The sequence below is a fragment of the Artibeus jamaicensis genome, unplaced genomic scaffold (assembly GCF_021234435.1).
Source record: "Artibeus jamaicensis isolate MK-2021 breed Jamaican fruit bat unplaced genomic scaffold, CSHL_Jam_final contig_519, whole genome shotgun sequence".
In the NCBI taxonomy this organism is placed as follows: Eukaryota; Metazoa; Chordata; class Mammalia; order Chiroptera; family Phyllostomidae; genus Artibeus; species Artibeus jamaicensis.
In genome coordinates, this window is record NW_026521871.1 from 54138297 (window position 1) to 54148539 (window position 10243).

A 10243-nucleotide genomic window follows, 5' to 3' on the forward strand; every position below is an offset into this window, starting at 1 on the left:
GCAGACAGGGGTCCAGCTGCTTCTGGGGCCAAACCTGGACTGCCTGTGGCCCAAGAGGCCCAAGGGCAGACACCAGCCTCCCCAGGGCTGCCTTCACAGCCCCTGACCGGTGCGCGTTGTCCCTTGTGGTGTGCAGCAGGAACACCACGTCCATCAGACCGCGGGGACACACTGCAGGAGGGGCCGAGTTACCCACGACGTGGTCGCGGCGCCTGGCTGCCCCCTCGGCTCCACCCACTGTGCCCACCGTACCTGGGCTGTGTGTGACAGAGGCCTCAGGACCTCGCACACCGTCCCGGACAGGTGTCAGGGAGAAGAGGTAGGAGATGCCGGGCTGCAGCCCTGTCACCTGCTGGGAGCTCGAGATCCCAGGAAGGGTCTGGGAGGCCCCCGCGGTTTCTGCAGAGGACGGCACTCAGTCACGCAGAAGGCCCTCCGTGCAGCCCCACTGCCGGCCCGCCCCAGCCCTGGCCCCTCCTTCACCTTCGCCGGGGACTCCGAGTGGCCTCCAGGAGAGGATGTAGCTGGACGCCCCGGGCACTGGGTTCCAGGCCAGAGTCACTGAGTCAACTGAAGTGTCTACCACGCGCAGTGTGGTGCTTGGGGCACGAGGTGACTCTAAAGGAGGAATCGGAGACCAGGGTCAGAGCCTGCATCCTGAGAACCAGGAAGGGAGAGATCTAAGGAGATCCTGGGGTGGGTTCATCCTGGCGAGGCAAGTGTCCTGCAAGTCACGCTGGGGTCGCCCCGGGGCTGGGAGTGGCAGGGGAGCTACAGGAGAAGTCCTTCAAAGTCACGGGGCGCAGAAACTCAGGACAGGTCATGAGTGGGGGAAAGAGCACACCGGGAAGGGTGTGCCCCCTGGGCTCACCAGTGTACGCAGTCACTTCTGTGGGGGGCCCTTCTCCAGAAGGCCACGAAACACTCAACCACACGTGGTACAGGGTCGCAGGCTCCAGCCCGTCCAGTTCATAGCTGCTGACCTCAGGCCCCAGGAATCGAGATTGCTCCTGGCCATCTGGGGCGGGTGCGAGGGCCGGGGCAGAGGCACAGGGGAGGATGTTACAGCCCAGCATTAATGGACCTGCTCACCTCACCGACCCTCACCTACCCTCACTGACAGGGACCTCACAGCTTCACTGGCTAACCCCTGTGACCAGGCCCACGCTCCTGACTGACCTGCCCCATTCTTGCTGACCCTGCCCATTTTAGTGACTCTGTCGGACTGACCCCCAGGGATCTCGCCCACCTGGCTGAATGATCCCCAGATGGTTGCAGATGTGGCATATCTCCACTGACAGACCCTGCCCACTACCCCTAACCTCGCCCGCTACACTGACCCTGCCTGCCCATGGCCCCACCCCTAGTGGTCCCTAACTGCCCACCGGGGGCACTTCTCACCCTGGGATCGCCAACGAAGAAAGAAGCCGCGTGCTCCGGGCACCAGCTGCCACTGCAGCCTCAGAGAGTGCTCCCCTCGCTGCACTACTCGGAGGGTCTCCAGGGTGGTTGGCTCCTCTGGCGCTTGAGAGAAAGCATGGGAATCAGGGAGGCTCCACCCCCACTGGTCCCTGCGCCAACCCGTGGAACACGCACCACCCCCAACCAACTGGTCCCTCTGTTAGTACAAAGCTTCCTCCGCCTCCATCCTTAGGCTCCGCCCCCACAGGCTCGCTACCAATCTCTGGTCCCTACTTCAAGCACTGACCCCACCCCCAAACAGTCCAGGCCGTCAATCCAAGGCTCGCCCCAATCCGAGCTCCTCTTACGCGTGGTGACGACAATGGAGACAGGTGCGCCTTCAAGGTCCCCGACCAGTGCTGTCACTCGCACTGAGTAGCTGACTCCACCTTCGAGGCCCCGTATTTCTGCTGAGTCTCTGTTTCCTGGTAGTATCTGTTGTTTTGTGGGGCCACCTGTCCGAGTGAGCACAGATCAAGAGTTAGAGGTGGGGTGGCTAAGCACAGGGAGCAATCGTGGCCACGGAGGACAAGGTCAGGGTCTGGGAACCATACCTTCTCTCCGGCCCCAGACCAGTCGGTAGGCTGTGGCTCCAGGGACCCCCACCCAGGTGATCCGCAGAACGTCGCTGGTAGCATTGAGGATCTGCAGCTTGGATACACTGCCCACCGTCTCAGGGCCTGGGGGCAGAGGCAGGGCGAGGGGTCAGAGGTCCCCGAATGGCTGGCAGCGAACAACTTGGCAGTGCAGGCATGGTCAACGTGGAGAGGTCTGAAGGTCCACGTGGGGTTAATGTGGACAAGTCAGTTTAGGCAACCGTGAGAGGGAGGAGGTCAGTGCCTCGGAGTGGGCAGTGCGAAGCAGCCAGGAGTTTGCTGTGGCCGGGCACAGAGTGGGGGGGTGGGCAGCATGGGAAGAGAAGCCGCTGCTGAGCAGTGATGGGGTGGGCAGTTGGAGCGGTCAGGAACACACGGCAAGGCAGCTGTCCAGGGCCCACTCACCGGTCCTCACAACCACAGAGGTGGGGGGCCCTTCGACACCGTCCACACTGGCCCACACGCGCACTGTGTACTCAGTGTCTGGCTCCAGCCCGTCCAGCTCAGCCACCGCGGCTTCCCCAGGAACCACCCGGGACTTCTCTGGGTCTGGGAGCAAGGACGGAGGCAGCTGCCCGGCCTGGACCCCAAAGACCTGGACCCCAAAGAAACAGCCTGCCTTCCACCCAGACCTGCCCCCCATAACCCTCCCAAACCCTCATCCCCACCGTGGCCTGAGTGCCAGGAAATCCTGTATCTGGTGGCACCAGGAACCTTGTTCCAGGCGATGGTGACAGACGAGCTGCTGCTCTGGGTCACGTGGACTGTCCTCACTGGGCTCAGCGGGTCTGAGGGGAGGCAATGGGAGGTCTGATGGGGGAGGTACTGGGGCCATCTTTTAGGGGGAGCCTGTTGAAGCCTGATAGGAGGCCAGTGTCTGACAGAAGCGGGGCTCCCGGCAGAGGGGACAATGCCCTCAGAGGGAACCCGCGGTGGCAGGTGGGAGGAATCTGAGATGAGCCGCCCTGACAGAGAAGGTGCCAGGCTCCTGGGGGGCGTTAGGAGGCAGCGAGGAGGCTGACAAAGGAGAAAACGTAAGTCTGAGAGTTGGGTCCAGCGGAAAAGGCAAGGGGTGCCTGAGAGAAGGGGTGCAAATTTGAGGGCAGAGACAGAGGGTCCTAGGTGAGAGGCAGAGGAATCGGAAGAGGCGGGGGCCTAGGAGGAGCCCGGGGCGGGGGGCAGAAGGGAGAAGCAGGGGCTCCGAGGGAAGAGGCCGTGGGAGTCGGAAGGGGGAGACTGGGGATCCGAGGGGAAGGTCTGGGGGTCTGACCGGTGCGAGCCACGATGACCACAGGGGGGCCCTCCTTTCTCCCCCGCAGCGCCGACACAGCCACCTGGTAGGAGGTTCCAGGCCGCAACCCCGTGATATCTGTGACGGTAGATTCTGGGGACAGCGTCTGGCTGGACTCTGGACCTGGGGTCAGAGAGAAGTGTTGGCATGGCTCCCACCTGCCCCCTCGAGCCCCCACACCCTGATCTGATCGTTCCCCTCAGCAACACCCCCCACACCCTGCACTAACCACTGTCCGTCCTCCAGGTGACCCGAAATCCGCTGGCTCCAGGAACAGGTCCCCAGGCCACTCGCACTCGAGTGGCATCTGATGCCACCACCCGCAGCCCTGGGACTGCAAGGGAGGTTTCCGGCTCTGGGGGTTAAAGACAGAGGCCAGGGGTCAAGACTAGGACCCAGTGGGTCAGGCGGCTGGCCCCCGTGGCCTCCCTGCAGCACTCACCCCTGCGGACAGTGAGGGTGGCGGCGCTGCCCTCTCGGGCGCCCACTCGAGCAGACACTCGCACGGTGTAGCTCAGCCCAGCCTGGATGTCCCCCAAGTCGAAGGCCGTCTGACTCCCAGGAAGCACCAGGGTCCGCTCAACCCCTGAGGAGAGGGCAGGGGAAGCAGGGCCATGAGACACAGGGAGGTGGGCTGACGGTCACCGGCGATGGACAGGGATGCGGGGTGGAAGGCCAGTGCGGCACGGGCCCCGGGATGAAGAGGGTGAGAGGTGAGGACGGGGAAATGAGGGTCAGTGACGCAGAGTGACACGGGGTGAGCAGGGCCAGGGACACACGGGGACACAGGATGACGGGCAGTGGGCACGATGTGGGCTGACAGGTGACTGATAGCGACGCAGGGTGATGGGGGTCAGCACTGGCTAGGGACATGGGCCGTGGGGTCCATGTGGACAGTGGTCACAGCTGGGCGGATGGAAAAGTAGCCTGGAGGAGGCTTCGGGGCCCAGGAGTGGGGGGAGGTGGAGGGAGATGGAGCGGGGGCGCAGTCAGACCCAGAGACGGGAACTTCGGTGTGTACGTGGGGGGTGGGGTGCTGGCCGTGTCCACCTCACCCTGGGTGCCTCGTACAGTGATGCGGTACTCGGTGGCACCGGGAACCGCTCTCCAGGACACTTGCACCCGCTGCCCTGGCAGCTCAGTGGCCTGTAGCTCTGTCACTGGGCCCACGGGCTGCTCTGGCCCTGGCGGAGGACACAGCATGAGAGGCAGCCTGGGGCTCCGTCCCTCCCCTCTCACCTGGCTGGGCCCACCGAGCCCTCACCTGTGGGGACCACAGCCGCAGGTGTGGCCACCTCCCGGCCCTCCAGCAGGGTGTAGAGTGTGAAGCGGTACTCCGTGGCTGGCTGCAGCCCATCCAGCTGGTGGCGGGTCACATGAGAAGGCAGCACCACCTTCTGAGGCGCCTCCAGGCCTGAGCAACGACAGGGTCAGGGTCAGGCCAGCCGAAGCCAAGCCCCAGCCCTGCCTGCCCACTGCCCCCCTACACTGACCACTCTCACGCCGCCACTCCAGCCGGTAGCCACGGGCCTCGGGCACCGAGTTCCAGGAGAGAAGGATGGAAGTGGGGCCCAGGATGACCGGGCGCAGCGTCTGCTCCACAGAGGGGTCTGCCCAGGGCACACGGGACGTCAGCGGTGTCCTCTCCCTGCCTGCCTGTCCACCCATGCCTAAGAGTGCGCCCAGCCTTCTCACCAGTGCGGGCAGTCAGGGAGGTGGCGGACCCCATGCCATGGCCAAGCAGGGCGCTCACAGTCACCTCGTAGTCTGTGTCCGGCTCCAGGCCATGAAGCAACACTGACCCCTGCCCAGGGCCCAGCTCCTGCTGCTGCGCGGCCCCGCCTGTACAGGGCGCACAGAGCGCTCAGGGGTCTTGCGGACTCAGGGCTCTACTGTCCTATGTGAGGTGCGGGGACGCCCTCCAACCCACACCTCTCGCTCACCACGGAGGACCCGCCATGTCACACGATAGCCAGCGGCCCCTGGCACACTCCGCCAGGCTACCAGGAGGCTGTGCGCTGTGGTGTTCTGGACGGTCAGCTCCGGCCCCTCCAGGGCAGCTGGGGGAAGGTTCCACCAGGGGTTAGTGGAGTCAGGAGTGGGGAGGGGCTCGTGGGGTGGGTGGTCAGGGGGCAGGGTCAGAGGGTAGCAGGGTTGCTCACTGGTCCGAGCTGTCCCGCTCACGGCCTCCCCGATGCTGTTGGCATACAGGGCAACCACAGTTACTTGGTACTCGGTCATTGGCTGGAGGTCTTGCAGCCGAATGCTGGTTTCACCAGCGGGGACGCTCACCTGCCCAGGGTCAGAGGTCACTCACTTTGCCCAGCCAAGTCCCCAGTCCTACACCCACCATTCCTGACATCTTTACCTCCCGCCGCTGGCTCGGCAGTGGCTGTCCCAGCCCCGTCAGGGGGGTATACTGGACCTTGTAGCCGGTCACAGGGCCGCTGGCCGCCGTCCACTGGACTCTCAAGGACTCACTGCCCGGCTCAGACAGCACCAGGTCTCTCGGGCCAGAGATGGAGTCATCAGCTGGGAAAGGGGAAACCAGGTGGCAGGATCAGGGGTCAGCTCTTATGGTGAGGCGCTGGGGTCACGGGTCAGGAGCACAGTGGTCTGGGCACCACCTCCAGGGCAGGATCGGAGGACCGCACCCCCAGCCAGCTGCCAGGAGCACAGGAACCAGGTTTGGGGTGGGAGGTCCAGGCCAGGGCACACACAGTGAGTGGGCAGGGACTCACGGGGCAGGGCCACAGGCACGCCTCCAGCTGTCGTGCACACTCTCCGGGAAACGAGGGGCAGCAGTGTCCTCAGGATGCTGAAGTCGTTGACGAAGAAGAAGAAATCGCTGGTCGGCTGTGAGGCAACTCGCTTCAGCTCCTCGGGGTCCGCATTCTTGATCCCTGAGGTGATGTCCAATCAGGGCCCAGCTGCCCATGTGCTCTCTGGCTAGTCCCTGCTGCAGCCAACCTGGAATCCCAACTGTGTACTCACCCACAGCAAAGAGCTTGACCCCTTGCCCCTTCAGCTTCTGGGCAGCTGGGTCCACCAGGTCCTGGGACTTCCCATCTGTGATGAGGATGCAGACCTGGGCGGGTGCGGGCGTCAAGTCAGGGTTGCCTCAGACAATACAACTGGGGTCACCCTGGGAGGCGTGGTGGGGAGAAGGATCACCTTGGGGACACCAGATCGGGCCAGCTGGGGCAGGAAGACACGGTCTGCCACATGGAGAATCGCGGCCCCTGTGCGCGTGTTGCCCCCCTTGTAGCTGAGATCACGGATGGCACGGACCACTTCTTCCCCAGAGCCGAGTGCATCCAGGCCAAACTCTGTCCTGTGGAGGTTGGGGAGTGGCAACAGGCCAGGTCCTTTTCTGGCCCTGGTCTCAAGGTGGCCTCTGGGGTGAGGGTTTTGAGTACCAGGCCCCCTTCAGGGTCTGTCCTCTTGGTCCTCTGAGTCCCGCCCTCCACTTCTGAAGCCCCTAAGTTAACAAACTCTTCAGGTGCCCTGTCCTGCCTGTGGCCGGCCGGGGCAGGCCGCCAATCCTTGGTGCTCAGCCTCAGGGGACAGGATGTCTGGGCAATTAAACATTGTAGGAGGAAGAGCCCAGTTGTAGGGAGGTGGATGTTGGCCAGACAGGAAGGCCATCTGGTGGTGAGTGGAGAGAGTGACGGCATCAGGGGACTGGAACATGGGAAGTCCAGCAGGCAGGGGGCCTTTGAAGGCTCTGGGCCCCCTCCTGGCCTCTCCCTCTTCAGATCAGGATACAGAGCCCCTGTCTCTGGCAGGGCATCAGTCTGGGGGTGTCTCAGGTGCCAGGGCTCTATCTAGGAGATGCTTACTCTATCTGCAGAGGAGGTCCTGGCTGGGGGGCTCTGGGTTCCCCAAAGCCTGGCGTTAAGTGTTTTGGGAATCTTTGCCCCTGCCTGGGAGAGGGGTCCTGGTGGGATCACTGGACCCCCGCTGCCAGCAGCCACTCACCGGGGGTCGTCACTGTACTGCACCGCAGCAAAGCGCACCCCCTGCGCACTGACTGCTCCCGAGAAGGGCAGCACCAGCCCCTCAAGGAAACCCCGCACTTCTCGGAAGTTGCTGCGGCCGATGGAAGAGGAGCCATCGAGCAGGAACACGATGTCAGCGGCATAAAGGCGCGTGCAGGACACTGGGGCGGGGAGGAGCAATCACCACCTCCTCTTGGAGCACCCCCCCAGCCCGCCCCACTGCTCTGAGGTCTCCTGGGACTAGGGGCTGGGATAGGGGGAGTAGCCCCAGCCCAGCCGCTGGGCCTGGGAGCCTTAGAGGAGCCGAGGTGGCCGTGGTGCCCAGAGGGAGGTGACTCCCGCACCCCTATGCCCCGTCCCCTGGAGGACTGGTGGGGAAGGGGAGTTGCCTGCGGCGGGTGGTGCAAGGTGATCGAGGGCTGCGGTTGGCCTCTGGAGGTCGGCCCGAGTGTCAGGGCAGGAAACCCAGCTGGCGTCTGGGGAGTCAGAGCTGGGCTCTGCATAGGCTGGGGTGCAGTTCGAGAGATGCAGGGGGAGGTCGTGGAGGGTTTAGGGAGTCCGCAGAGACTTAGGAGGCCTGCTCGCAGGGTCGTGGAGAGGGGGCGGGGATCCGGGGTGAAGGCAGAGTGCGGCCGCAGGTGACAGGGTGCAGTGCCCTGGAAGGGGTCCGTCTTTGGTGGGCCCACCTCTCTCCCTGTGCTGGGCCCGCGCTGGGGGCGCCCCTGCCAGGATCCCGGCCCAGAAGGCAGCCACCAGGAGTCGCAGCCTCATCCTGGGTAGGGGAAAGAGTCAGCCAGGACCCCGCTTCTGCCCCTTGGCCCCCATGCCCTTGGTGGGTCCAAGCCCAGTGCTCCCCGACCCCCAGTCCCGGTCTTGCCTGCCGGTCCGGTACACTGGCTCCCACCGCCAGCCGCCGCCGCTGCAGTCCCGCAGCCACAGTAGAGAAAAGTCCCTAATCCCGGGGGGCGGAGCGGCAGGCGGGGACCCAGGGGCCCGCCCCTACCCACCTCCCAGAGGTCGCCGCCCCCCTCTCCCCTGGACAGATGATCTGACTCAAGAGTAAAGCCCCCCACCTGCTATGGCTTCTGGGAATCCCACAGAAGTGGTTCTCTACAGACAGACGCTAATGGGGAGCCCCCTAAAACCTCATCTCGGGTCATAGGTGTTGCCTGCTTTAGATAAAACAGAGTGACTGGTGAAGTGACTGCTAGAGGCTAGAATTCCCACGAGCTCCTGGGGACTAAAGAGGCAGCAGGATGGTCTGGGGTGGGGGTGGGGGGCAGGCTGCAGCTGGAAATGACTCACCCCCCCACCCCATGGGGGTGCCCAGACAAACCCTCGGGCCATGAGTCCCGCCGGCCACTCCCGTGATTCAGCAGTCCCTCTGTCTGTTGGGTCTCCTGTGCCGCACCCCAATCCCTTTGATAAGCAGAGCAGCTCCCAGAAAATAAGGGCACAGAGCTCACCCCAAGGAAAGAGAGGCACCACTGGGCTGCACCCAAGTAATGCACACCCCTCTGCAGAGAGGGGATCCGGGAGAGAATCTGGGTCATGCTCGTGCATACGTGTCCATCCCAGTGTCCTGCACCCCCCACTGTGCCCTGAACCAGGCCCAGACAGATGCCATCCAGCTGTGCCTGCAGGGAGGGGCTATCCCTGTGCAGAGGTTGGGACCACCCACATCGACAGCTCATGTCTCAGGAATTCACCTCTTCCTGTCTGCGCCCCCTGTGTCCTGCCTCAGGGCAGGTCCCCCTACCTACACCTCCTTCCGTCTACTCTCCTTGAAGGCCCACTTCCACCCGTCACCCCACCAGGCCCAGAGGTCAGCCCGGGCTTCTCTCCTTCCTGCCCTCACGGTCCACCTACAGCTTCCAGCTTCATCACCACCCTTGCCCCGCTTCTCCCCCCTCAGTTAGCCTGACTCTCCCCTCATCATCCTCAGCTGGCTTCTCTGACTGTGGGGTGGCTCCTCCAACACCCCCACACCCTTGGGTCAAGGCCACTGTCCTGTGGAGGTGACTCTGTATATGCCTATGTGTTCACTTGTTGGGAGAGATATGCTCTCAAGAACACAAGCCTCCATTTTTTCTGCCAGTCCTGGATAACTTTCAGAAGCCCAGAAAGTACATCTGTCTACTCTTATCACTGCTGTCAAGCCCCTTCCAACATGCCTGGTCCCATGGCCTCCCTGGGGGTCCACAGGCTGAGTGGGGAGAGATGGGGGCAGCACTTCCGTTAAACTTGTCTCCCCCAGACTCCTCCAGGGCCTGAGGCTCCGAGGACAGCCAGAGCTGGGGGCATTACAGTCCATCAAGGCTGCCTGCTAGCCTATTACCCAGAAGGCAGAGGCTAGCTTTCATCACTGACCCCACTCCGTAATTATCCTGGGAGGCAGTGCTGTGACCCACAGGGCCCAGAACCTTCTTCCAAGGTGAAGGTCTCAACCATTCATGGGGACCCAAAGCCCCCTGAAGCAGTCCCGCAGGTAAGGGCAGCAGAGAACCAGACATGTTCGTGTGAGGCAGCCCCTGGCCCCAGACCCTCCTCTCTCTTGCACAGCAGGGGTGGGTGAGAGCAGGATGGGCTGGCACACAGGGTTTGGACGCAGGTGTGGGTTGAGCCTGTAGGGGAGACCAGAGGCCCAGCTGAGAGGGTGTTCAGGCAAACCTCATCAGAACCACGAGGGGCCCCAAAGAGAGGAGGGCTGCCTGCTGTAAGAGGGGCTCACTCAAAGGGTGCTGGGAGATGCTGGTGAGGAGGCAGGCGCTGGGCTGGGGTTGAGCGTGTGTCTAGCACTCGGGAAGGCTCAAGAGCGAGGGTGTGGTCCTGAGGCCCAGCCCCCAGGCAGGCAAACCACCTCGACGCAGCCCCAGAGGCCCATGCCCTCTGTC

At 63.7% G+C, this 10243-nt stretch overlaps 1 protein-coding gene across 1 annotated transcript in view; it reads right to left on the minus strand.

Moving 5' to 3' along the window:
• The window catches only part of COL7A1 (collagen type VII alpha 1 chain), a 29992-nt gene extending 21872 nt beyond the window's left edge, over positions 1 to 8120 (minus strand). Inside the window, exons 1-24 of the mRNA XM_037128578.2 lie at positions 8036 to 8120; positions 7330 to 7510; positions 6523 to 6682; positions 6343 to 6436; positions 6090 to 6251; positions 5717 to 5880; positions 5511 to 5640; positions 5292 to 5408; positions 5044 to 5190; positions 4842 to 4958; positions 4613 to 4762; positions 4404 to 4532; positions 3791 to 3934; positions 3578 to 3703; positions 3328 to 3471; positions 2726 to 2845; positions 2463 to 2606; positions 2016 to 2141; positions 1770 to 1916; positions 1402 to 1524; positions 872 to 1018; positions 484 to 618; positions 253 to 399; positions 35 to 171 (exon numbers count right to left, since the gene is read on the minus strand). Coding sequence (XP_036984473.2) covers positions 35 to 171; positions 253 to 399; positions 484 to 618; positions 872 to 1018; positions 1402 to 1524; positions 1770 to 1916; positions 2016 to 2141; positions 2463 to 2606; positions 2726 to 2845; positions 3328 to 3471; positions 3578 to 3703; positions 3791 to 3934; positions 4404 to 4532; positions 4613 to 4762; positions 4842 to 4958; positions 5044 to 5190; positions 5292 to 5408; positions 5511 to 5640; positions 5717 to 5880; positions 6090 to 6251; positions 6343 to 6436; positions 6523 to 6682; positions 7330 to 7510; positions 8036 to 8120 — 3276 coding nt within the window. The remainder of the gene's footprint in view (positions 1 to 34; positions 172 to 252; positions 400 to 483; positions 619 to 871; positions 1019 to 1401; positions 1525 to 1769; positions 1917 to 2015; positions 2142 to 2462; positions 2607 to 2725; positions 2846 to 3327; positions 3472 to 3577; positions 3704 to 3790; positions 3935 to 4403; positions 4533 to 4612; positions 4763 to 4841; positions 4959 to 5043; positions 5191 to 5291; positions 5409 to 5510; positions 5641 to 5716; positions 5881 to 6089; positions 6252 to 6342; positions 6437 to 6522; positions 6683 to 7329; positions 7511 to 8035) is intronic.
• Between the last annotated feature and the right edge of the window lie 2123 nt (positions 8121 to 10243).